Genomic DNA, 24103 nt, shown 5'->3' with positions numbered 1-24103 from the left:
TAGAACTGAATATCTCCAACGAAGATTAAATGAAGAAAGCATGATATATGAAAAATCTCACATAATCCGTAACGTCACTGTCACAAGAACAGACAGTTCCAAACCTGAAGACTTCAAATAGTTACGGCTTCCAGACTCTGTTGTATTTCACTGCTAACCGCAAGTCTGTCCTTTTAAATTCTCTCACCCTTACCTACAAGTAACACAATATAAAATTCATCTCATTTCATATGAATTATTGGTCTTAGGTTGTGTTTAAAAGATAAAATATCTAGAAATAATAAAACATTATCCAATTTTACATGGATTATTGGTCTTAGGTTGTGTTTAAAGGATTTTTAAAAACAAAAACCAAGTTCCATCATACAAGATGTGTAAATAACTAAGACAAGTCTTACAAAAATAACTAGCAACTGTAAGCTAAAAAGAGAGAGTGGGGAGAAGAGCAAGAGAGATGTACTCACCTCGTTTGTCATCTGGTTCCTGTTTAGTTTTAACAAGATCGACCTGTCTCCCAGTGATGCCCAAGGCTGCCAAGTCAATGACCCCTTTCTGACTGCAGTCATGGAGGTGGCTCTGGTCCACTATATTGGCCTTTGCCTTGTTTGATTTCATCATGAAGTCTTTCAGGGCCAAAAGCTTGTCTTCCTCTTCCTCTGTCATTCCCTACAACCAAGTAAAACCATATTGTAAGTTATTTTTTGCATGCAGTAACAACTAACAACTGGCAGGGCCAATCAGTGATATTAGGTCATGGATGGGGCCTTCTCAGAGTGGGGGCGGGCAACCTCCCCTCAACCCCTCAGTACTTCTGGAAGCCCCCACAGTCACACCCCCACAAAAGCTCATCTACTATACATGATAACCTTATCTGCAACCACCATAGTGACCAAAAGATTGGTGAGGGGGGGTGGAAACCAAGGAGGGGGGAGAAAGAGAGAGAGAGAGAGAGAGAGAGAGAGAGAGAGAGAGAGAGAGAGGAAGTAAGTGCCTGTCATAGAGGCAGACTGGGGGTGGAGCAGGGTGGAAGGAGGGAAATTGTGAACATTGGTAGTGGTACATGGGTGAAGGGATGAGTGTTGGAACATTGTATGACTGAACCCCAATCATGGATAACTCTGCAACTGTTTACTTCACAGTAGTTCAATAAAAACATTTACAAAGAAAGAAAAAGAAAAAGAAAGGGAGGGAAGGAGGGAGGGAGAGAGGGAGAGAGGGAGGGAGGGAGGGAGGGAGGGAGGGAGGGATTTGATGAAGTCAAACAAGGCAAAGGCCAATATAGTGGACCACGCAGGGAGAAGCTCATCTATCACCAGCTTTACAGATTCATGATCAAATCTTGGAAGAGATCAACTAGCCCCAGAATTTCTCAAATACCCTGGTACCAAGATGTGGCATCTAGTATGGCATTATTAGTGGTGCATATGGGACCCTCTACTATGTTGAGAGGGGTATATTTACTCCTAGCTTGCTAAGGGGTTTTGAACATTCTCAATAATGAATTAATGTCTCATTTATATTGGTTAAAATCACTTAGTAATCATCACAAATTTGCTTTTAGCGATTTATTTCCTGAATAATTCCATTTGCAATTCCTTTAAGCTCTATCAGAATAGGTACTATGAAATAACTTGTTATATGCCTGCAAAGAGGACAGGTGGGAGGGAGGTGTTGGGGTTACCTGGGGACACTGGTGGGTTGAGGGAGGGAAAAATGGGTGGTGGGATTGGTACTGGAACCAGTATGCCCGCAATAACTATTATGAGCAATTTTGTAAATCACGGTATTTTAAGAAAATTAAAAGAAAACATCCCATGCCAACAGTAAAATGTTGAGAATTTTCCCAATGAGAAGACAAAAAAGACAAAGCAGCCCCCATCACCAATCATAATGAACAATGGACTGAAGACTAATCACTTAAATAAGGCAGAGAAACAAAGTATTTAGAATGGGAAAAAGTAAGACTATTACTTTTCACATATGACCAAAAATGAATGAAATTAAAAGAAATATAAAAGTAAACTATCAGTGTAGGTTAAGTAAATTTTACAAAGTCACCGTATAAAAGACTATTATAAAAATTTTACATAAGTATTTTTCAATATAGCAATTTTAAAAGCGCTAAAAATCAAATGCCTGGAATCTAATTAAAGATGCATAAAATTCTACAAAATAAACAATAAAATATTACTGAAATGGAGCAATAGCACAGCGGTAGGGCGTTTGCCTTGCACGCAGCCAACATGGCCGACCCGAGTTCGATTCCTCCGCCCCTCTCAGAGAGCCCAGCAAGCTACCGAGAGTATCTCGCCCGCGGGGCAGAGCCTGGCAAGCTCCCCGTGATGTACTGGATATGCCAAACACAGTAACAACAAAGTCTCCAATGGAGACGTTACTGGGCCCGCTCGAGCAAATCGATGATCAACGGAAGGGCCTTTACTTTACTTTAGTTACTGAAATGGAGCGATAGCACAGCGGTAGGGTGTTTGCCTTGCACGCAGCCAACATGGCCGACCCGAGTTCGATTCCTCCGCCCCGCTCAGAGAGCCCGGCAAGCTACCGAGAGTATCTCGCCCGCACGGCAGAGCCTGGCAAGCTCCCCGTGACGTATTTGATATGCCAAACACAGTAACAACAAGTCTCAAAATGGAGACGTTACTGGGCCCGCTCAAGCAAATCGATGAACAACGGGAGGACAGTGACAGTGATATAATTAAGTGAAGGTACCACATCCAATGCCTGAAAGAATTGATACTTCAAGACTTCGATTCCCTTTTAGTACCAGCGTAAATTTAATCAATCTAACTAATGTTTATGGATATTTCTGAGGTTGTTTCCCTTAGGTATAAGGTTACAAGTAATTTGGTAACATATTTACAGAAAATGTATGTAGAAATACAAAGAACCAAGGATAACCAAGGCAATCTGGGGGTGGGCTAAGGGAAGTTGGGAGCTTTTGCTCTGGGAAAACCAAGACTATAAAAGGTGAACACAATACAGTAAGTTAATAAGCCACGCCTAGACCTTAAGCTTCTGGCTATAATGTAACAGGAACCAGATTTACCTTTACAGCACTTCACACCTGAATGATACATAAAAAATATATCAAAAAGATAAAATTATGGGGGTATGCTGCTGCCAGCAGGTACCTGTGAGGCAAGTGCATCGGCAGCCTGATGGCACCGTCAGACTTTCAGATACCCCCAAAATTGCTGCTGTGCCTTTGGCCAGACCCCAAAAACTTGGGGCAAAGTTTACCAAGAAAGTAAACGGCCAAAAGTTAGGTATGTGGGAGACTCACCCACAAACCACTTCCGGCTCAGTTATGTAATTGGAGGCATGGCCTCTCTGGTTCCTGATCGAAGTGCTTAACGGCCATGATCCCAGAGACTCAGAAACGAATCTCGGTACCCGAAGGCTTTTGGCAGAAATGTGCCCTGTTCCTGAAGTAGGTTACTGATGCTGGGCCACTCCAGGTGGGAATAGGTTTCGTGGCTTGGCCTGTTCCTCCTGACGGCCCAGTGACCACCACCCTCCAGAGGCCACTGGACAGTCAGGTTTGAGCCTGCAGTGACGAGACACACGGGGACTCACCAGATGGGGGTGGAACCGGCCCTTTCCTCCCCATTCCAACAAGACCCCGAGTTGCCTCCTACAAACGGCCTCTCTGGCACCTGATCAAGCTGATTAACGGCCATAATACCAGAGATTCAGAAACAAATCTCAAAACCCAGTGGCTTTTGGCAGACATGCATCTGGACAGCATACAAGGTGGCCACTGCCTCAGAGCTTATAGGAAAGCCAGGTAGGAACCGGCTGTGACGGGGTAACTGCAGTCTCATGGGAAGGGGGACAGTACCGGCTCGTCCTTCACGCCCTACCAAGGTCACGAGTTGCCCCTCACAAGCGGCTCTCCAGCATGTCCATGGCTCCACAGGCAAAAGGACTTAATCCAGAGCCCGGCAGCTTGCTGCAGAAAAGTGAATGGACCATGCGTTAAACTACAGCGCCATGCCTCCCAGGGAGGAAAAGTGTGTTGCTCCCTTCTGCCTTTTTCCCTCCCCGGCAGCAAGATGGCTGCCGCCTCAGAGGTTATAGGGAAGCCAGGTATGAGCTGGCGGTGACGGGGCAACTGCAGTCTCATGGGAAGGGTAGCAGTACCGGCTCATCCTTCATGCCCTACCGAGGTCACGAGTTGCCCCCCATGAGCAGCTCTCCGACACAGCCATAACACCAGACGCACAGAAACCAATCTTGTAATTATCTGGCTCTTTGCAGAAATCCAAAATCGTGGTCTTGTGACATTATATGATTTTCATAACCAGCTACAGAAAACAAGTATTTCACAATGCCTTTTCAGCAATTCTGATTTTTGGGGGGAGGGGGGAATTCTAAACAATAATGGTGCATCTTTTGTCAAAATAATGAATGTAATCGATGTAGAGAAGAAATAAGTAGAAATCATCTGCCTCAGAGGCATTGGGAGGGGCAGGAGGGGGGTATATTGGGGTTCTTGGTGGTGAAAAATGAGTACTGGTGAAGGGAAAGGTGTTTGATCATTGTATGACCGAGACAAACCTGAAAGCTTAGTAATTTTTCCCACAGTGATTCAATAAATAAATATAAGAAGAAAAATAAATAAATAAATAAATAAAATTATGGAAAAAAAAGTAAGGTGGAGTTCGTGCCCAATTCAATCAGTGGCTGAATAAATAGCAGTACTCCTACATTTAAAAAAAAAAAGATAAAATTATTTATTTATTGCTTGTTGGGTCACACCCAGTGATGCACAGAGGTTGCTCCTGGCTCTGCTCTCAGAAATTTCTCCTGGTGGTGCTCAGGGGACCATATGGAATGCTGGGAATCGAACCCAGGTTGGTCGTGTGCAAGGCAAATGCCCTACCCACTGCACTATCACTCCAGCCCCATAAAATGATTTCTAGGCCCTGGAAACAGCACAGACCGATGATCCTTAAGATCCAGCTGAGTGCGTCTCTCTGGAACACTTCGACATCACAACACCAGGGAAAGAACTCAGAATTCGGTCAGATGAACTCCAAGAGACAGTTCAAGGAACTCCAAGAGACCATTCAAATGGACTCCAAGAGACAATTCAAGACAGAGCTGAATGTGGGAGTTGGAGAAGCCAAAAGGAAGCCTGCACAGCACAGGAATTACAGCGAGATAGAGGGGTGTCCTCAAGTCTTACACTGAGAACTGAATTATACACGTGTGAAAGGAAATTACCAAAGACTCAAGAAAGGGCCACCAGAAAGCAGGAAGCCAGCCAGTCCATTCCCGAAGCTAAGTCCATCCAGGCTGGGATCACTCAAAAGGCTACACCGCAGAGCATCCTGTCCTCAGAAATGGACTAAAAGGCCACTGGCCACAGGCGCTCAGGACCTCTCCTGACCTTGGAAGGATCAAACTGACTCCTGTGACTCAACAGTAGATCAGAAATAAATGCGACTACAATTATCAAAAGTAATTCGACACCCACCAACACAAAGGTCAGAATGAACAAAGAAACCGGCAGGAGAGGGGTCAGAGATGAAGGAAAAACCACATACTAGTGTCTCTTTATACTGCTTCTATTTTGAAATAAAAACAACAAAAGTGTTCAATGTAAAGGATTTGTCATTTTCTAACACAGCAAAATCATTTTGCATTCTGTAGCGGTGCTTGATGAAAGGGTTATGAATAAAACAGGAAGCTTCTGCAAATGAGATCAATCTAAAACAGCCCTGCCATGTGTCGTCTCCAGATGGCACGGCCTACTGAAAATCTGAATGACCGACAAACTCCAACTTCCTTGTGGGCAGTGTACCAAAAGTGTATTCTGAGTCCATGATATGGAAGGAACTCTGAACATATTTTCCTGTAGAAACAACGCTAGGCTGGCCGAGGCCTTTTTCACCAGAAGGGATCTCTAGTCCAGACCTATACAAATTCTGTACAGGCACTTGGAGGTTCCCACTTGTAGAGGCTAATCAACTCCTCAGTCCGGACAATGAAAACAAGGACCAAATTCTTACCTTCAAGCCTCCCCTCCTGCTAAGCCTCTGCCAGTTACCCCAAGAAACTACAAGGACGTGAAGAGGAGGAAGAGAGAAAGCCTGCAGTGGGCGGGAGATGAGCTGTACGTGAATTTCCTACTAAGTCCACATAAAACCCAAGCAAGCAGGCTGGGGATGTGGCTGAGTGGGAAGAGTTAAGTCCCCCATGATCCCAGGGTCCCCCAGCCTAACCTAGCAACCTTTGAGTATTGAGCCAGGCGCAGCCCCAAGTGGAAGTGGCTTAAAACCCCAAAATGATAACAGCAATAACAAAACCTGGGGCCAGAGAGGTATTATGATGGGTAGGGCATTTGCCTTGCATGTGGCACACCCAGGTTTGATTCCTGGCACCCCATATCGCCCCCCAAGCCCCACTAGGAGTGATCTCTAAGCGCAGAACAGGAGAACCTAAGAATGACTGGGTGTGACCCTGAAACAAAAGCCAGAAAATAATTTTTAACAAACCCAAGCAATTATCTCCATCCGTGTGGACTCCCTGAGCTTTATTTGAGAGGCAAGATGGGAAGCGGTAGCGTTGTGGTCTCAAAGACAGTTGGGTTTATGTTTAAGTGGCAGCTTTGAACCTGAGCACTGCGAGCATGGGCAAGTATCTGCCTGTGTTGAGTCTCAGTTTACCTCCCTATAAAATGGGCATAATATCTGTTGTTGAAGCTCATTTAAAAAGCAGTTATCAACTAGGGCGGATGACTCATTATAGATCCTCAAATAATGGAAGCTGGTGGTGTCTGCTGGAACTTCTGAGGCATTTCAGAGATTCTGGCAGTGCTAGCATGGCTGGCCACTTGTAACATCCTCCAAATTTTAAGGGAAGGTAAGAAACTGAAGGACTACTTACTGCTAGTAACCTACTCAAAGAACTGAACAATAAATTAATATATCGAGCCCTGACAATTCAGAGGAGTATGAGCCAATGAGTGTTAGTCCTTTTATCATGGCACCCTGTAACAAGTGCTGGCAATGGGACCCACACTGGCCCCTCACTGATTCAGAGAAGCAAAAAGTAAAAAGGGCTCGGAAATTGCTCATCCTGAACTTTTCCCTCCTTTTATTTGTTTTTGTTTTTTTTGCTTTTTGGGTCATACCTGGTGTTGTACAGGGGTTACTCCTGGCTCATGCACTCAGGATCACTCCTGGCGGTGCTCGCGGGACCATATGGGATGCTGGGAATCGAACCCGGGTCGGCCGCATACAAGGCAAATACCCTACCCACTGTGCTATCGCTCCAGCCCACTTTTCCCTCCAGTGTCAAAATCAGCACGGGGAAAAGAATGAGTGGCTCTGCGAAGGAACTAAACTTGGAATCATAAAACTTCAAGAAAAGAGGCTTTTAACACAGAACTTGTGGTAGAAAGAGAAATACAAAGGATCACACTATCCAGGTCTGAAGAAACGCCTAAACAAGGGTGGTTTTTATGACAATGCTGAAATCTTTTTATATGGATCACTGAATCACCGCAAAGAGAAAAGTGTGATTTAGTATCTACTTTTCCATAAATTGCTTCTAAACTATAATTCTAATATAATAGCCAGGGTTAAAAGAAAACTCACTGGAAATTCACATCACAACAGGTCAAATCTTCCAACATGTAAGAAACAAAACCCCTGGCCTGGGAGGCACATTCAAAGGCAGCAGCAGTCCCCAGGCAAATTTTAGACCTAAAGAACCAAAATAGGTATCAACCAGCCACCCATAGAAGACAGTTCCAACATTCATCACCCCGGCCAGCATCTGGGCATCAAACAGCACTGGACTGTTTTGACAAGCGCAGAACATGTATAGGCAGATATCCCAAACAGAATAAATTCCCTCGAGACTTTTTTTTCTTCATGAAATGTGACTGATAAGGGCTAGATAGCACAGCCAACAAAGAACACACCTTGCATACAGCTAATCCAGGATCAACTCAAACAACAACAACAAAGATAAAACTGACAAGCATTCTCTTAAGTACTCAGTCATTAAAGTTGGTATTTGCTTTACACCCCATGGAGCATTTACATAGATACTATCTGGGCACCTCCAAACTCACATGCTTTAAGATACAGAATTACTGGGCGGGACAGGTAAGGGAAAAAATCAAGGGGCGAAGAAATACAGAGATGGTGGAGGGAGAAGGACAGTGGCCAGGGCCTTGGACACACTGGAGGTGTAGAGGTGTGGTTTATCTATAATCTGAACCACAGAACGAATAAAAGTTTGTCAAAAGAAAGGTTGAGATCCAAATGGAAACAACAAAACTTAAAAATGCTCCCATATGTAGGCAGACTGGAATTCAGAGGGAGACTGGAAATACTGGCGGAGCTAAATTGACATTGGGAATAAGTTTAGTGTTGGAACTTTGTATGCCTGAAACTCAACTATGACTACTTTGCAAATCATTATCTTAATAAAAATGTTTTCTTTTAAATCTGGAAGAAAAAATATAGAGGTAAACTGATTTATTCCATCTAAGATGCATAGTAGAAAAGTTACTTCAGTTGCTTAGAAGTAAACCAGAACCTAACTGAATTTTATAACGTTTTCAGTGAGCTAATTGACTTTAATTCTATATTTGTTATACATTATACATAATATATAACTATATAAGTAATGTATATATTTTATATATTCACATAATTTAATGAACTATGTTACAAAATAATTTTATTTAGTGATATTTTCAGTGAGCTCATTTTAGTGAGTAGAATAAATCATGACTACTGCTTGAACCTAAAATTACATCTATTTTCATTCATCTGTACAGTGCCTAATCTTTAGAGCAACTAAATGCCTTAAAATCACAATAATATAGCATTTCCTAGACCACAAAGAGTATCATATCTGTCAGATTTATTCATTCAATTGATATACATGATGCAATTCAATCACCAAAAATGTTTAGAATTAGGAGGGTGCCTTAATGTGCAGATAAAATGCTCACTTAAAAAATAATAGTTCATCAAATTAGTATTTTTGTAAGCATAGGTAATAAGCAGAAAAAAAGAATTGATAATCATTAATTTGTTTAATGTATGAGCTTAATATTTCTTTTAACCATTGGTAATTACACTTGACATAGTAAATTCAATTATTCAAGGCTTAAAAAAAAAAAAATAATAGTTCAAAAGAGAATACAACCTGTGAGAGCAGTTTCTTCAGCAGCTGTGCTATGGCAGGGTCCTCAGGGGGTGGGCAATCAGGAAGAGACCCCTTCCGCTTCTTCTGACGCATGTGAAGATGCCTGAACAAGCTGGTGATATCTTTAGACCTCAATGCATAATCAAATATTGAACGGCTTACAGGCTCTTTCAAAACACTGAGTAGAACAAGTTTTCTTTCGATCTACAGTGGGGGGGGGGGAAAGAAGACTCAACCAGATACAACAATTAGTAGAGTTCTTGACACGTTCCATCAGTACAACCTGCAGAAAGTGACTATGACACATTTGTTTTCTAAGTAAACAGGAAATATCAGTATCTGCGACTCTTGCTCAGAAGGAGTGAGAATTGTTGTGACCTTTAACAAGCATGTATTTTCTCTTTGTGGTGTTCGCACCTGAGTCCCGAGTACACATCTAAAGGTTAGCCTCTAAGTCTATCAGGCCACGAAACTAATAAATCAATATGCAGGTGACAGAATTTAGAAAATGGAGGCCTTTTCTAGATCCCAAAATAATGTCAGATAATGTCGTAGATCTACAAAATACCTGCAATTCACAGGCCTCAAAGTCAAGAGACACCAATCATTAGAGATGCTTTATAGTCATAGGTGCTTCTCTTCAGTCATGATAAGCACTAACTAACTGGTAAGTGTGGGTATATTTAACTAGTATAAAGATGCATCTTCAGAATAACCCAGATGGTAAAGAGGTAAGACTTATGAAGCAGCTATTTACTAACAACCAAATCTGGAAGCAACCCAAATCAATGACATGAGTGGATGAGGAATTTCAGGTGTATTATGAATGACTCTTGGCAGAAAAAAGGTTGCCCGGTTGTGACTTGGGTAGAGCCGGCGGTGGTCCTGCTAAGTGAGCGGGAGAAGGACAAGGACAGGATAACAGTCCTGCTATGTGGTACACTAAGAAACAAATCAAGGGAACCGACAATATCTAATGATAATAGACCAGGGGACTCTAACCACAGACCTGAAGGTCCCGAGCAGTGCAGAGAGAAGAGCTGAGCGAAAGGAAGTGGACTAGGAGTGATATTAGGACAGAGGAGGACAGTCTTGGGTAGCTTGGTGGTAAGAGAGATACAGTAACTTTGTACACCAGAAGCATAAACATTAACACTACAACCAGGATATCTCACCTCCAATTTAAACAAAATTAAGAAGCATAAGTATATGCTTCTAAATTGCTGATGTTGGCTTTTTAAACTATAAAACAATAAAAGCAATAAATAAATAAATAAAACAAAACAAAGTGACTTTGGTGCAGTTTCCTAACAAACCATTTTTGCATTTATTATAGTAAATCACCGCTAAAAGTTATGCAAACGCATGTGATTTTTAAATACTAGGTACACTTTCTCCACACTGTACAGTAAGAGTTATTTTTTGTTTGTTTGTTTTTGTTTTGCTTTTTGGGTCACACCTGGCGATGCACAGGGGTTACTCCTGGCTCTGCACTCAGGAGTCACTCCTGGGGGTGCTCAGGGGACCATATGGGATGCTGGGAATCGAACCCGGGTCGGCCGTGTGCAAAGCAAACGCCCTACCCGCTGTGCTATCTCTCCAGCCCCTATACAGTAAGAGTTTAATCAACAAACTTCTAAATAGAATCAACAGTCAAAAGTAAAAGTAATCTCTAGATTTGATTTCCAAGGAAGTTTTAATAAATATTTAAAAGGGGGGACAGGGGGAACACACATATGTTTTCTATTGATATTATTCACTTTTCCTCTATAAATTGTCTCAGAGTAAATATTTTAAATTCAACGAACTCTGTCAAATAAGAAAGGATGACACCCAGAAACGGATGGATCTACGGGGCAATTTAAGGACCAACAGCACAGCCAAAGTCCCCCTTATTTCTAGAATCTCCAGGACAAGTTCTCCAACCAAATGCAAGATCATAGCACACGGGATTATAAAGGAAGAAAACCAGAGAGGCAAGTGAATCTCCGAAAGGGAAACAGTTGTAGTAAAAATATAATCATTTCAGGATGTCTTAAAAAACAGAATCATCACTCATAATTTTATCCAATTTAAATAGCCACCATGATCGCTGGCTGACCCTCAATGAGGTAAGAGGCATAAGCACTGGCAAGCTGAGCATATAAACCAAAGACACAGAACCCACCATCAATGTTCCACTGCTGGGGTCGGGGTAGAGGTGAGTGAGGGTCATTAGATTTTTCTCAGCTTGGGGGAAGCCTCCCAAGTGGTGATTAGGGGTCGGGAGGCAATTCCTTGATACTTGGCCAATTGGGCTGGTAGTTCAGCACTAGATCCCCAGGATGTCATGACACTTGGGACCCTGTGAACCACAAGGGCCACCGGAGCAGAGGTCAGGGGCCACTGGGGCTATACCCAGCAATGTTAAGGGGTCAACAGATCAGCAACATTCGGAGGTCAGATGATGTCAAAAACTGAATTCAGGTCAGGCACATTCGAGGCCTATACCCTAACCTAACTCCCCAGTCCCAGGTCACAGTGTGAAAAAGAAAGAAAGGGAAGAAAAAAGGGAGAAAGGAAGAAAGGTATGGGGGAAGGGAGGAAGAGAGAGAGAGAGAGAGAGAGAGAGAGAGAGAGAGAGAGAGAGAGCCCAAGCAGTTGCAATTATCAGTTATTTTTCTTTTTTTTTAAACAAAACATTTTATTCATTTTGGGTATTTTTTTTTTTTTAGTCTTTTGTCAACACCTTGGTGGTGCCTCATGGATCACTCCTGGAGGGGATCAGGGGACCATATGGGATGTCAAGGATCGAATCTAGGTCAGACACTCGCAAAGCAAACATCTTACTGTACTATAGTTCTGCCATCCCTCCCACACACATACAAACACACACACACACATACACACACACACACAAATAATTTTTAAAAGCTTTGTCTAATTTGTTATAAATGCTGAATTGGGCTGACAATAGTTCTAATTCTTACAATACAAAGCAGAGGGTCATCAGTACACATATCTGCTGGACTGTATGTCAACCTAACAGCAGACGCTTTACAGCATTACACACACACATATAAAGTATGAATGACTGAGTATTGTACCTATGTGTAACAATATGCTATTGAGTTTGTCTCACCTTCAAGTGTTTGCTCCATTAACTGATTTGAAAAGAATGAAAATGTTGTAGTTTGTGTTAAATTTTTAAAACATGACTGAACCTTTAAACTTAGTGTTTTTTTTTTTTTTCAAAAGTGGCGCAGTGTGGTGTCCTGATTCCAAATGGGGACATGCATACCTGTATTATTGGTTGGGTGATATATGGGTCAAGGTAAGGCATCAATTTGCAGTAGACATCAGCGGTGCTTATCTGATGAGCTACCACTGTGATAAATCCCACAGCACCATAGCGTATCCAGAGATTGGGATGGCACAGGAAGGGAGCTAAACAGGGAGGAAAAAAAAAAAAGGAAAAGAAGGATCAAGTCCCATCCACAAACCGTGCCAAATTACCGGGATAAACACACATTCACGGGATGGCACAAACTGCATTATCCAAGTCATTTCCACCATAATGCTTTCATCAGCTGCCTACGTGCTCTCAGTCGCCCTGAGACGTAAACTCAACTAAGTGAACACAACATTATGGGTACCTCTACAGCAAGTACCAACAGAAACACAAAAAAATAAAATTAGCAGCCTCCTTTTTAAGGTTTCATATTATCGCCAGGGAATCTCCTCATTCCTAACATGGGGTTAAAAATCTTTGGGAAATAAGGGGCAGCAGACAGTACAGCGCTGGGGTACCTGCATAACATGTGCCCACGTTGGGCACCACATGGTCCCCCAGGCTTCTCGGTGGGCAGCTCTGGGGACAGTCAGCACCACCGGGATGGCCCGGGAACCCCCGGCACCACACAGCCTGAGCAGCTTCACCGGGGCCCGCCGTGCATGGAACCTCCGGCCTACTGGGCAAGAATTACTGAGTCTCCCTGCCTGGGAGGCATTCTCCAGCCCCACCAAAAGGAACTTTCAGAAACAAACTTTAAAATTGAAAAAGACTTTGGAAAGGCACAAAAAAAGTTGCAGTGGTATATAGCAAACCCTTCCTCCCCCACACACAGAAGGTGCAGAACACACCTACCACGCATGGGAAAAGGAGCCAAACCGGTTCCTCTAGACTAACATTAAGGGAACATTATCACCCATCACACTTCTCCATTCACAGGCATCCAGGACAAAAACTAAAAGCAGAAAAGGCAATGTCCATTCTTAAAGAGTTTAAAACTGAAGATTAAACTAGAAAAATGAAATGACTGTCTTAACTATTTTGCGTACCAAACCTAAACTCAGTGATTTCAACCAACTGAAGATACAGAACAAAACTGAAACTTTTAAACTGATTTAGAATAAAATTCAAACTCCATACTATAAAAGGACTTCACTACTATCGTAAACTATGATACCTCAGTAAAAACACAAAATTAAAATATGTAATATTAGCTCTGACATGCAAAAACATTAGCATTTTGAGCAAAGTTATTAATTTACTAAGAACTTCAAGGCAGGGGGTGGAGAAACAGTACAGGAGGTAGGGCACTTACCCTGCACATAGTCAACCCTCATTTGATCCCTGGCACTAGATAATGGTCCCCTGAGCACAACCAGAAGTGACTCCTGAACAGAGAATCAGGAATACCCCTATGAGCACCAACAGAAGTGATCCAACCTCCCCTCAAGAGAAATTCATGCTGAGAAAGAAATAAAAATACGTTCACCTGTTAACATTATTTATATAAACATAGGATGGGGAAGTATGTTCAAACTATGTCTCCAAAGTTCTCCCATTTCCAATTCTAGTGACACATGAAAATGCTATTCCATGACAGTCTATAGCCTCTGAGATACCCAACAGAAGAGCAGGGTTGGGGGTGAAGAGGTGGTGCTTGTGGTCTGGCAATGGGAAAATGAGGACTGGAAAAACATTTCAAAATCTCCACAAAGTAACTGAGTCCAAAAAAAGGCCAGGCAGGAGTCAGGCACCTTGGAGGCTGAATCGCTGGCTTCAATTCTTTATGTAACAGGATATTATACAACCACTCTGACTAGAGGCTCCTGGTACCAAAGGCTAATATTCTCTGCCCCTGGCTGCCCCTTGCAGTCTTAAGGTCTGCTCTGGCCAGTGTGATGGTAGCAAGGATCACACAGAGAGAAGCTTAAAAGATGCTGCCTAGAGAGGTTTGCTGCCTAGAGAAGCTTGCCCTCCTGCACTGCTGCCATGAGCCAAAGCATCATCTGGGCCCCAGTGGCCCCAAGTGAGACAGCTGGGGCAGGCACCAAACATGATCCGGAAAAGCAAAGTTGAAGGCAGATTCACCATCATGAAGCCCACAGCTGTGTGGTGGGAAATTTACTGGAGCACCTACAGAGATATGGGCTGACTGTAGGGTACTAATGTATCAGTGTGGGAAACTGACACAGCCCCCCCAAACAGAAAGAAAGAGAGGAAGGAAGGAAGGAAGGAAGGAAGGAAGGAAGGAAGGAAGGAAGGAAGGAAGGAAGGAAGGAGAAGAGAGGGAGGGAGGGAGGGAGGGAGGGAGGGAGGGAGGAAGGAAGGAAGGAAGGAAGGAAGGAAGGAAGGAAGGAAGGAAGGAAGAGGGGGTAGGAGGATTTCCTACAAAGCAGTACTTTCTTTTTTATTTATTGAATCGCTGTGGGAAAAGTTACAAAGCTTTCAGGTTTAGGTCTCGGTCATGCAAATATCAATCACATTTCCCTTTACCAATACTTATTTTTCACCATGAAGAACCCCAATAACCACCCCCCCAATGCCTGTGGGGCAGATGAATTCTAGTTAACACTCTATCTATACAAAGCAGTACTTTCAACACTCCTTCACCACCCTCGACATATTCTCATTCTCTGGAAAAGCACAAAAGTTAAACATGCTTACCACCTATGTGAAGGGTACCGTATTTCAACAAACTACTAAAGAAATCACTACCACACAATTCACTGTAATAACCACTGAAACTATTTAAGATTTAAACACAGAACTACAGAGAGCTGTAAAATCTGTCCTTCGATTAACTGGTAAGTAAATTCAGACAGTATATCCCTTTGATTTCAGAAAGTAAATTCCTAAGTTAAATGAAAAACTTCTTTCTTTTAAAGTGTGTAGAAAAATGAAAGACAAAAAACCCAGTTTATTTGATTTTTCTCAACAAGCCCCTGTCCCCCGCCAAAGTTGGTAACAAACTCTAAACAAATCCTTTAGAATTCCAATTCTAAAAGAATTCTACATTCAGTAAGTTGTACTATACTGGTTTTATTCTATATTTACAGATAATTTACACTTTACACTTTGATGTTGACGTAAAGATACATGAGTGCCCTAATCTATGATCAAAAAAAAGAAGCAGGGGCCACAGCTAACGTACAGCGGGTACAGTGTTTGCCTTGCACGCGGCCACACCACCAGGAGTAATACCTGAGTGCAGAGCCAGGAGTAACAACGCCGGGTGTGACCCAAAAAAGCCAAAAAAAAAAAAAAAAAGAGGCAGCAGTCCCAAAATATTCTCTACAAAATTTCTTTGATTTATCCTTAAAATTTGATGGGCAATCATTTTCCCGGTAAATAAAATGTTAATTACAGACTACATTATATTTCAAAATTAATTTTCAAATAATCAGGACAGAAAAAACGTATTTTGTGAAATTAAGAGTACATATATGGGCTATTCGTTAAAATAAAGATCAAAACCAAAAGCAAGAGAACTTGACCCCTGAAAGATAACACCATATTCCATGTAATAATATATGCATGTTAAGATGATGTGGGCTAAAGCAATAGCACAGTGGTAGGGCGTTTGCCTTGCATGCAGCCAGCCCAGCTGAGCCGGGTTCAATTCCTCCGCTCCTCTCAGAGAGCCTGGCAAGCTACCAAGAGTATCTCGCCTGCATGGCAAAGCCTGGCAAGCTACCCATGACATATTCAATATGCCAAACACAGTAACAACAAGTCTCAAAATCTCAAAATGGAGAGGTTACTGGGCCCACTTGAGCAAATCGATGAACAACGGGAGGACAGTGACAGTGAAGATGATGTATCCCCCCCCCCCACATATTATTACTGAAAAGATGCTTTCTCTACCTCACACCACATTATACCAGATATTGTTTAAAAGTTCTAATAATTTTTGTTTTAATACTAATAATTTTAGGTTCCCAAGTTCTTTCAGCACTCTGTAGCTTAGATGGGGGAGAAGGGGAAACACTTCAGTGTAACGCCTTAAGGTTATATTGACAACACTCAACACTTTTGTATTAAATCTGCAATTATTTTAACATAATTATAAAAAAAACTAAACCAAATTAGGGTTACAAGTTAAAAGAATATATCCTCCTATGTTCACTGCAGCACTATTCACAATAACCAAAATCTGGAAATAATCCAAGTGTCCAAAAACAGATGAGTAGACAAAGAAACTATGGTATATATACACAATGGAATACTACTTGGCTGTAAGAAAAGATTAAATCATGCAATTTTCTGCTACCTGGATGGATCTAGAAACTACCATACTTTGTGTAATCAGTCAGAGGGAGAGGGACAGAAAGAACAATTTCTCTCATGCGTGGGATATAAAGAAATGGAGTAGGGGAATAGTAAGGGGAATAACTGTAAATATTAAAATAATAAATAATAAAACAATGTGCATTTATATGTTCCATGAGGTTTTTTTAAAGCTACCCTCACACCTTGAAATTTTTATTGTTTTGTAGGGGGTGGGGAAGGGCCACACCAGGAGATACTTCTGGCTCTGCATTCAGGAAGCATATCTGGTGGTGCTTGGGGGCCCATATGGGATGCCAGGAATCAAGCCTGGGTAAGTTGTATGCAAAGCAAGTGCGTACCCTCTATACTATGCTCCAGTCAAATATCTTGAAATTTTTACACATATCAACCATTCATTTTTCTCAACAACCAAAACTCCTTATCTTTCTTTTCCTGAAGACTTCCTCAAGGAGGAAAAAAAAATTATTCATAGATAGATAGATATAGGTAGATGGTAACCTATTTGGCTTCAATTTGCTTTTCTTGAAAAGCATTAAGTAACAAGTATTTTACCTAAAGATCCCATTTCGAAGCTCTCATATGTTCTCAGTACAAGCGATCTTTTTTATTTTTCTTTTTGGGTCACACCCGGCGATGCACAGGAGTTACTCCTGGCTTTACACTCAGGAATTACTCCTGGCAGTGCTCGGGGGACCATATGGGATGCTGGGAATCGAACTTGGGTCGGCTGCATGCAAGGCAAATGCCCTACCCGCTGTTCTATTGCTCCAGCCCAGTATAGACAATCTTAATGTGTTTATTTGTGTGCTCGTCTTACTCTAAATCTTAATTTGCTCCCTCATATCAAATAAATACTATAAAGGTCAAGGAAATAAGTCCTTTTATCAGTAACTTAAATTACTAACAGCAGCAAGTTCAATACTAGGCATCTGTAACTAGCAAACTGCACTGACCAGTGACCATTCTTCAGAGTAGATTTCCACTTCCCTAGTAATCATGGGCTTAAGACAATATTCCTCAGAGCAACAACTAACTGTATCAAATAAAAAAGAAGGACAAATCTGAAGCTTCATTTTTCAAGGAGCACAGACTTCACTCCAGATTAAAACAAAGGCATACCTCCTAACTTGGGTTATCTCTAGCCCAAATGATCCTATTTATTGGCTGTCTCATACATGCATGCACGGATATACACAGACAGCCACACAACAAGGGCAATAAAACTGAAAATAAGACTCTCTATTACCCAAAAACTTGCAATGCTTTTTATAGGGGACCAGAGGGAGAGTGAGGGGGGTGGAGGGTGGCGGGAGAGAGGCTTATGAGGAGTTTTTTGTTTTGGTTTGTTTGAATCACACCTGACAGTACTCAGGACCTAATTCTGGCTATGTGCTCAGGGATCACTCCTGGCAGGGCTCAGGGGGGACCATACAAGGCACAGGGGATTGAGCCTGGGTTGGTCACAAACCAGGCAAGCATCCTACCTGCTGTGCTATCTCTCCAGCCCCGATCAATTGTTCTCTGTTTTCCCACACCCGAATTTTGCCACTGTGGCTTGGAGAACCAGAAACTTACCAATATCACTGGCAAACTCATACACATGTGGTTTTTGTAGCAGCCCTAACTGGCACATACAGGTGAGGGCATTCAGAGCTTTGACAATGACAAATTCCTCAGCGTCACTAAGGCCTTGTTGCAACAGAGGTTTGAGAATTGAGGAGCTCTGCCAGCCAACATAGGCAGCAACACCTGAAAAACAGAAAACTACACAAATTATTCTGTATCTAATAATGTAAGAAGCTGAGTAACTTAAAATTCTGTTAATTAAAAGCAATTAAAAAGGAAAATACTTCATATCATACTTTCTACCTAGCACAATATATTTAAAAAAAAACTTGCACCAAAGCAAATCATCAAGAAGTTTCTGAAATTCCATAGGGGGAAAAAAACGATTCTACAAACTGGCAGAAAATTAAATACAGAGCCACTGAAATGATTTGCAGCAGCAATGGAAGCTGTAACACAAAAGAGGAAAGCCTTCACAACCGAGAAAGAAACCTACAGCCGAACGGTCAAAATAGTAAGGCAACAAAAATAAATCATTTTGAGACATTCAAGGACTCTAAAGGTGTACCTCCCATACATCTCTAGGAAAACTTCTTGAGAAAATACTCCAGCAAAATAAAGAAGCAGGCTGTATTAAACAGTAGACATAACCTAGGAATTCAAGGAAGGATAAGTAGATACCCAAAAATCTAGAAACCAATCAACCCATATTAGAACTGAAAGCTAATATTCTGAGGGAAAAAAAACAGAACAGGCTACTATAAACAGATTAAATTGCTAATAAAGGCAAATATTATACATGTAGAAAGGGTTTTGTTTTCCTTTTTCAGGGCTGGGGACTGAACCTAAAAGGTAGATGCTCTACTACTGAATTAAATCCTCAATTCTACTATTATCTCTAAAAGGAAAAAAAAAAAATGGGGGAGGGATTTGAAATCCCAGACAAACAAAAAATTGTTCAAGGAAGTAATGATAATGACTTTAAAAAAATTTAAATGTATTTAGTAATTAGCAATGGAAGATAGAATGGAGAATCTACTGACCGTGAAGAGTGGTGAAGTATATGTAAACAATACATTACATGGTTCTAAGGTTAATACAATTTACACATTCACAACCATTTACATTTTGTTTTGCCTTTACAAAACCAATCTCTAAAATGGCACAAAAAAGATGGTATTACAGAGTGGAACATGAACATTATCAAAAAACAACTGCTGGTTTAAATGTCAGGCAAAATTTATTGAGCACTGGAGAGAGAACTCAACAGACTGAGCACAGGAGCTGAATTATCAAAGCGCAAAAAGAAAAAGAAAAGGAACAAAAATGGGCCCAGGAGATAGTGTTAACAGGGAAGGCACATGCCTGGCATGCACCTGATCCAGGTTCAATTCCCAGCTCCCTACAGTTCCCTGAGCACTACCAGGCGCAGCCACAGCGGCCACCAGCACTGCAGCGAGGGAGCCTAAAGGCCCCCCAACCCCCACGGAATGCATCTGGCCTTGCATGTCAGGGCAACTTCGCATCCTCTGGCCCTTGTGTGGAACCTCTTGAGAATCACAGAGGGGGTCCCCAGACCTCCTGAGTACTGGCGAGGCACTGCCCCAGAGGCCCCCAAAAGAAAAGCAAAATAAAACAAAAGAAATGGCTTATACTATTTCCTAACTGACCAAATATAAAGCTGACCAGTACTCTGAGGTAGAACATGATCCAATGTCGTTCAGAAGAAGAAACTAATTCTATGTCAAATATCACTTATTCACTCAAATTAAATTTCACTTTTCCTTCGAATTTTAAATTTAAATATAATAGGAGTAGCATAAATACAAGGTATCTCTCCTTAGATCATTGAAAATTTAAAAGTGCGACAATTTTAAAACAGCAGCCAAAAATGCTACTTTATCTTCACAACTTTTTCACTTGACACAAACAAAATGTTTTTAAAATTTTTTTTCTGGCAGTAAGAGATGCATTTTTTATTGTTTTGGGGTTTTTTTTTGGGGGGGGGTGCTTTGTTTTAGGCCACACCTAGGTGTGCTGAGGGGTTCTGCACTCACAAATTATTCCTGGGGTAATAATATGGGATGCTCGGGGGACCATATGGGATGATGGGGATCAAACCCAGGTTGACCTTGTGCAAGGCAAGCACCCTACCCGCTATACTATCCGTACTACTTCGCCACCCCCAATATGCATGTCTTTAATAGAAAATCTGACAAGTACAAAAAGTATGGAGGGTGGGGGGGACGGGTGGGGGGGGGTTGGAGACACACCTGGTAGTGTGCTCAGGGCTTCCTCACGGCTCTGTGCTCAGTGTCACTCCAGGCAAGCTCAGGGAACGATGTGGGGTGCTGGGGACTGAACCCAGGTCAGTAGTGTGCAAGGCAAGTGCCCGACCAGTTGTACTATCACTCCAGCCCCCAGAAGTATTTTTTTTTAATCTCCTGCAATCACAGGCCCAGACACAATCACCGCCGACAGGGTGGGACATTCTGGCCAGTTTTAGAAACTAAATGATTTGTTACTGTCACCTTTCAACAGTGAGAACAATCAGAATTGAGATCTGCCATCCATTTCAGTCACTCGAGTGATATTCCATGGCACTTTCCCAGGTCATTAATATTCTTTGATGTTTTGGATACTATATTTAGGAAATGTGAGAGGAGAGGAGGTGGGGGAGAGACGAAGACAGAGAGAGAGAAGAGAGAGGAGAGAGAGAAACAGAGACAGGGAGAGAAGAGAAAGTGAGAGAAAGGAGGGAGGACGGGGGGGGGGGAGAGAGAGAGACGGTTATGGAGACAGAGAGAGAAAAGAGGAGACACACAGACAAGGAGAGAAGAGGAAGTGAGAGACAGGTAAGAGAGAAGAGAGGATATATAGAGGAGAGAGGATAGAGGAGAGAGGCAGAGAGAAGAGAGGAGAGAGGAGAAAGAGAAAAGGGGGGTGGGGTCCCATAAAGCAGAGCAGTTACACATCCTGAATTAGTGTGCCTAGACTTTTTTTTTTTCTTTTTGGGACACACCCGGCGATGCACAGGAGTTACTCCTGGTTCATGCACTAAGGAATTACTCCAGGCGGTGCTCGGGGGACCATATGGGATGCTGGGAATCGAACCTAGGTCTGCTGCGTGCAAGGCAAACGCCCTACCCACTGTGCTATTGCTCCAGCCCCATGCCTAGACTTCTTTTCAAGACAATCTTCAATGACAGCATGATATTCCCTCCTCCCCATGCATGTAGCAGTTTAACCAATCCCTTGTCAGCTGAGATACTTTTGTTATCCACGTGCAAATTAAAAACAGAAATACTCAAAACAAATTGAATGGATAATCCAAAATCTTAAACAGGAATTTGGAAACAAACGTACCAACTATACTATCGAAAAAAGCCCCACGGAGGTGCCAGTCATTCTTATCGTTGAGGAAAGTTATCATGTGAGATAATAAAACATCATTGGCTTTCTGGCGGCCAAAAAATACACACAGCCTTGTTATTCCGTTTTCCATTAAGGTTTGTTTCACAATATTTTCAGGGTCACTTAACAAGGTGACAACTTTCTGCTGGACCATTTCATGTAAGGCTTGGAGTTCTGAAAAACAAAAAAAAATAAAGGAAAGAAAAGGAAAGTCAGATCCATTTATTCATTTAGACCCAAGTATACAGACCCAGTCTCTTCCCAGGCCTCAGAAAACAATCACAGAAGCCACCAAGAAAGTCTGTCATTACTAACTCTCCGCACTATACAAGGTTTGGACATACAAATGAGCAAAATAAAATACAAACTGAAGGACACCCTAATAAGCAGATGCCGCAATATTTCACTAAGTACTGAGCTCTAGCTAGGGGGCTAAAGAACTTCTAGGAGAAGTTCACAGGGAAGCAGTAGAAAGGATAGCATTCTGCCTAATAAAATGAACTTATAGTTGAGTACCTATTTAAAAATACTCAATTAATTTGGGCTATTATCTGAATCTGGGGTGTGAGGATTCTCCCAGAAGAGTTCAAGGGCCCCCTGGACAACTCCTGGTGAATACTAGGCCTACTAGGTTAGCGTTTAGGACCTGCAGAAGCAGTGCTGCAGCCCTGAATTTAAAACCTAAAAGTCCTGGGGCTGGAGAGATAGCACAGCGGGTAGGGCGTTTGCCTTGCACGCAGCCGACCCGGGTTCGATTCCCAGCGTCCCATATGGTCCCCTGAGCAGCGCCAGGAGTAACTCCTGAGTGCAGAGCCAGGAGTAACCCCTGTGCATCACCAGGTGTGACCCAAAAAGAAAAAAAATAATAATAAAATAAAAAAATAAATAAAACCTAAAAGTCCAGGGGGACATTTTTAGAAAACATTTTAAAAAGTTGACATATTTTAGAAAGCCAGAAAGTAAATGGCACAGTCTAAAAAGGCTTTTACATGATCTGGACACAGACTTCTTCTCCCGCCTTGTTTTTTAACCCAGCCCTACCCTTTTCATTTATTTATTTGTCCATCTTTCCCTTCCTGAGATACAAGCTCAAGGATAGGTTATCTCATGTCAGATTCATCACTGTACCCTAGGGGCTGAGAGCCAGAACTGGGTTGCCTGACGCAGACCTTAATTCCCCACTGGAGGAATAAACGAGGGTAGAGGTCACGCGGGGTTCAACCTTCGTTATCTAAAAGGGTGCAACTGCATGACATCAAATGCAAAACCGTTTTATGTTCTCTAAGGACTTCCATGAAAAAAAGCATTCCTCTACATTACCATATGAGAATTATCCCAGTCTTCAATTCCAAATTATAGGTTCTGCCTAAAAATCACACCTTTCTAACAACAGCTGTCTGTGGCACAAAAATCTGACACTAGGTTTTCCGATTTTTCATAACTAAAACCACTCTGAAACAGATCTGAATGTTATTTAGTTTTTCACCCAATAAAAATGAACTACAAACTGCTCAGAATCATGCGGCTGAAAAGAAACTTAAGACAGGACCCCTAACCTCAAGATAGTTTATTATTATGACTGTTCCTTTACAGTAAATGACATGGGTTTGATATGTACATTAGACAGTATGAAATAAACAGGTTATCAATGAGAATACTCAGAATATACTGGCGTTAAGGACAAAAGGTTTAAAAGACTCTAGCTATGATGATTCCATTTGTTTTCCCTCTTTTCTTACCAGAATTAGAGAATTCAGCTAGCTTTACTGTTGCCACAAATCAGTTCTGGGTGAAAAACAATTGAATTTAGAACCTGTGGTGACAAGAAGATCATTTTCTGGCTAGAAAACAGGGTATGAGAATAGAAAGAACAACCAAAAATGAGGGACTTTACCCAACTATAATCTAGTATTCTTCCTTCTTTCATGAAAATAATAAATGACAGGCTTATCCATTGCATTTGGCAACTATATTGAAATTAACAAGAAACATGAAGAGAAAAATCACACTACCTGTGTCATAATTTCCATTGGGATGCGTAACTGCATCTATTTCTTCACTAGTTGGGTCATTTTCCATGTTGATATTTTTTAACTGTACTAGTTCCAGGAACCTCAAAGCTGTTTCTGCCAGCAGAGCTATGTTTTCTATGAGATAAAAGGGAGAAAATTTGTAGCCACTAGTATGTTAGTAATGCATGTAAGTCTTTACACATACACATAACAAAAAAAAAACTAAGGAGAAGTAGGACTCTACAATTTGGTGCTTTTAGCCTAGTGAGATTTGTAATAACTCCTCTCTTACCTATAATTATCCCCCAACTGCTGGCTTTAATAATAACACATAAAATAAATAAATAATGACACA

General features: G+C 41.8%; 1 protein-coding gene across 2 annotated transcripts in view; it reads right to left on the bottom strand.

Moving 5' to 3' along the window:
• PIK3R4 (phosphoinositide-3-kinase regulatory subunit 4) overlaps positions 1-24103 on the bottom strand; it is a 72654-nt gene that overhangs the window by 31775 nt on the left and 16776 nt on the right. For both annotated transcript variants that reach the window (XM_056129321.1, XM_056129322.1), the window contains exons 5-10: positions 23749-23883; positions 21689-21910; positions 18332-18505; positions 12476-12621; positions 9196-9399; positions 465-666 (exon numbers count right to left, since the gene is read on the bottom strand). In XM_056129321.1, the coding sequence (XP_055985296.1) occupies positions 465-666; positions 9196-9399; positions 12476-12621; positions 18332-18505; positions 21689-21910; positions 23749-23883 (1083 nt within the window). The remainder of the gene's footprint in view (positions 1-464; positions 667-9195; positions 9400-12475; positions 12622-18331; positions 18506-21688; positions 21911-23748; positions 23884-24103) is intronic.

This window comes from Sorex fumeus, unplaced genomic scaffold, assembly GCF_029834395.1.
Source record: "Sorex fumeus unplaced genomic scaffold, SorFum_2.1 ptg000072l, whole genome shotgun sequence".
Lineage (NCBI taxonomy): Eukaryota > Metazoa > Chordata > Mammalia > Eulipotyphla > Soricidae > Sorex > Sorex fumeus.
The sequence above is the reverse complement of the archived record's forward strand: the minus strand, read 5'-3'. Positions and strand labels throughout refer to the sequence as shown.